This window comes from Lactuca serriola, chromosome 3 (assembly GCF_051521515.1).
Source record: "Lactuca serriola cultivar US96UC23 chromosome 3, Lser_US96UC23_V15, whole genome shotgun sequence".
In the NCBI taxonomy this organism is placed as follows: Eukaryota; Viridiplantae; Streptophyta; class Magnoliopsida; order Asterales; family Asteraceae; genus Lactuca; species Lactuca serriola.
In genome coordinates, this window is record NC_136410.1 from 162068176 (window position 1) to 162069799 (window position 1624).

General features: G+C 33.7%; 1 protein-coding gene across 1 annotated transcript; it reads left to right on the forward strand.

Annotated features, from left to right (window-relative positions):
- The first annotated feature begins 214 nt into the window (after window positions 1–214).
- On the forward strand, window positions 215–1267 carry LOC145095837 (uncharacterized). Its single transcript, XM_079033658.1, has one exon. It carries the CDS (start codon window positions 215–217, stop codon window positions 1265–1267), a length of 1053 nt encoding a protein of 350 aa, XP_078889784.1.
- Window positions 1268–1624: the final 357 nt, after the last annotated feature.

Consider the following 1624-nt stretch of genomic DNA (forward strand, 5'->3'; position numbering starts at 1 on the left):
CATATGTTTATTGATATTTATGTTTATATACAAATGTTATCGGATTGGTAGTAGTAGTTGGGGAAATAGATGCTCGAAATGCAGATCGAAAAAGGCATAGGATCAGAATACAAATCCAAGATGCCAGGTATGTTTTTTTATAACTTACAACTATGAGTTTGATCAGCTTTCTATTGCATTAACATCTGAGCAACAAAACATTTTTGATGATATAATGACTGCAATAAACAATAATAAAGGAGGTGTTTTCTTTGTCTACGGTTATGGTGGAACGGGTAAAACCTATCTTTGGAAGACATTATCGACCGCAGTTAGATGTAATGCTAAAATTGTTTTAAATGTTGCTTCGAGTGGGATTGTTTATTTATTATTAACCGGTGGCAGGACATCACATTCAAGGTTTATAATTCCTTTGGTTCTTATTAAGGTTTCTATTTGTTCCATATCACCAGATAGTGAACTCGCCAGTCTATTACGAAAAACCTCATTAATCATTTGGGATGAAGCACCCATGATTCACAAGCATGCATTTGAAGCTTTAGATCGAACTTTGAAAGATATATTCAAGTGTCATAATCCTAGAAACGAAACTTTGCCATTTGGAGGGAAAGTAATTGTTTTTGGAGGAGATTTTAGACAAATTCTGCTTGTTATTCCAGGTGGTAGTAGACAAGACATTGTTAATGCTTCATTAAGTTCATCATATTTATGGCAACAATGCAAAGTCTATCAGCTAACCAAGAATATGAGGCTAACTGTTGGAAGTGATACATCTGCTTTTCAACAGACAATGGATTTTGCAAAATGGCTTTTGGATATAGGAGAACGGAAACTTGGTGGTTTTAATGATGGCGAAGCGATTATTGATATTCCGGATGATCTTCTGATTAATGATCCTGATGATCCTGTAGGTTCGTTAATCGAGTTTGTATATCCTTCAATTCTTGAAGCTTCTAGCAATCCAGAATACTTTCAAGAAAGAGCAATACTTGCTCCAAAAAATGAAGTTGTCGAAAAAATAAATGATCGTTTGCTTGCATTATTTCCAGGAGATGAAGTTGAATATCTAAGTTCAGATAAACTGTGTGAATCTGAGTTTGTCCATGATCATTTTGATGCCAATTTATACTCACCTGATGTTTTAAATGGTCTTAAAGTCTCAGGTCTGCCTAATCATAAGTTAGTTTTGAAAGTCGGGGTTCCAGTTATGTTATTGAGAAACATTGATAAAAAAATGGCTTATGTAATGGCACTAGACTACAGGTGATATCTTTGGGAAAACGTGTTATTGAGGCAGTTATCATAACTGGAAGTAATATTGGAAATCGGACATTTATCCCAAGAATGACCTTAACACCATCTGAAAAAAAAAATTCCATTCAAATTCCAAAGAAGACAATTTCCATTAGCTGTTTGTTTTGCAATGACAATTAACAAGAGCCAATGACAGTCCTTATCTATGGTTGGTTTGTTTTTGAAAGATCCGGTTTTTACACATGGTCAATTATATGTTGCCCTATCTAGAGTTCAAAGTAGAGAAGGAATAAAATTGTTAATTTTAGATAAGGATGGTAAACTTACAAATAAAACTTCTAATGCTGTTTATAAAGAAGTTTTTAGAAAT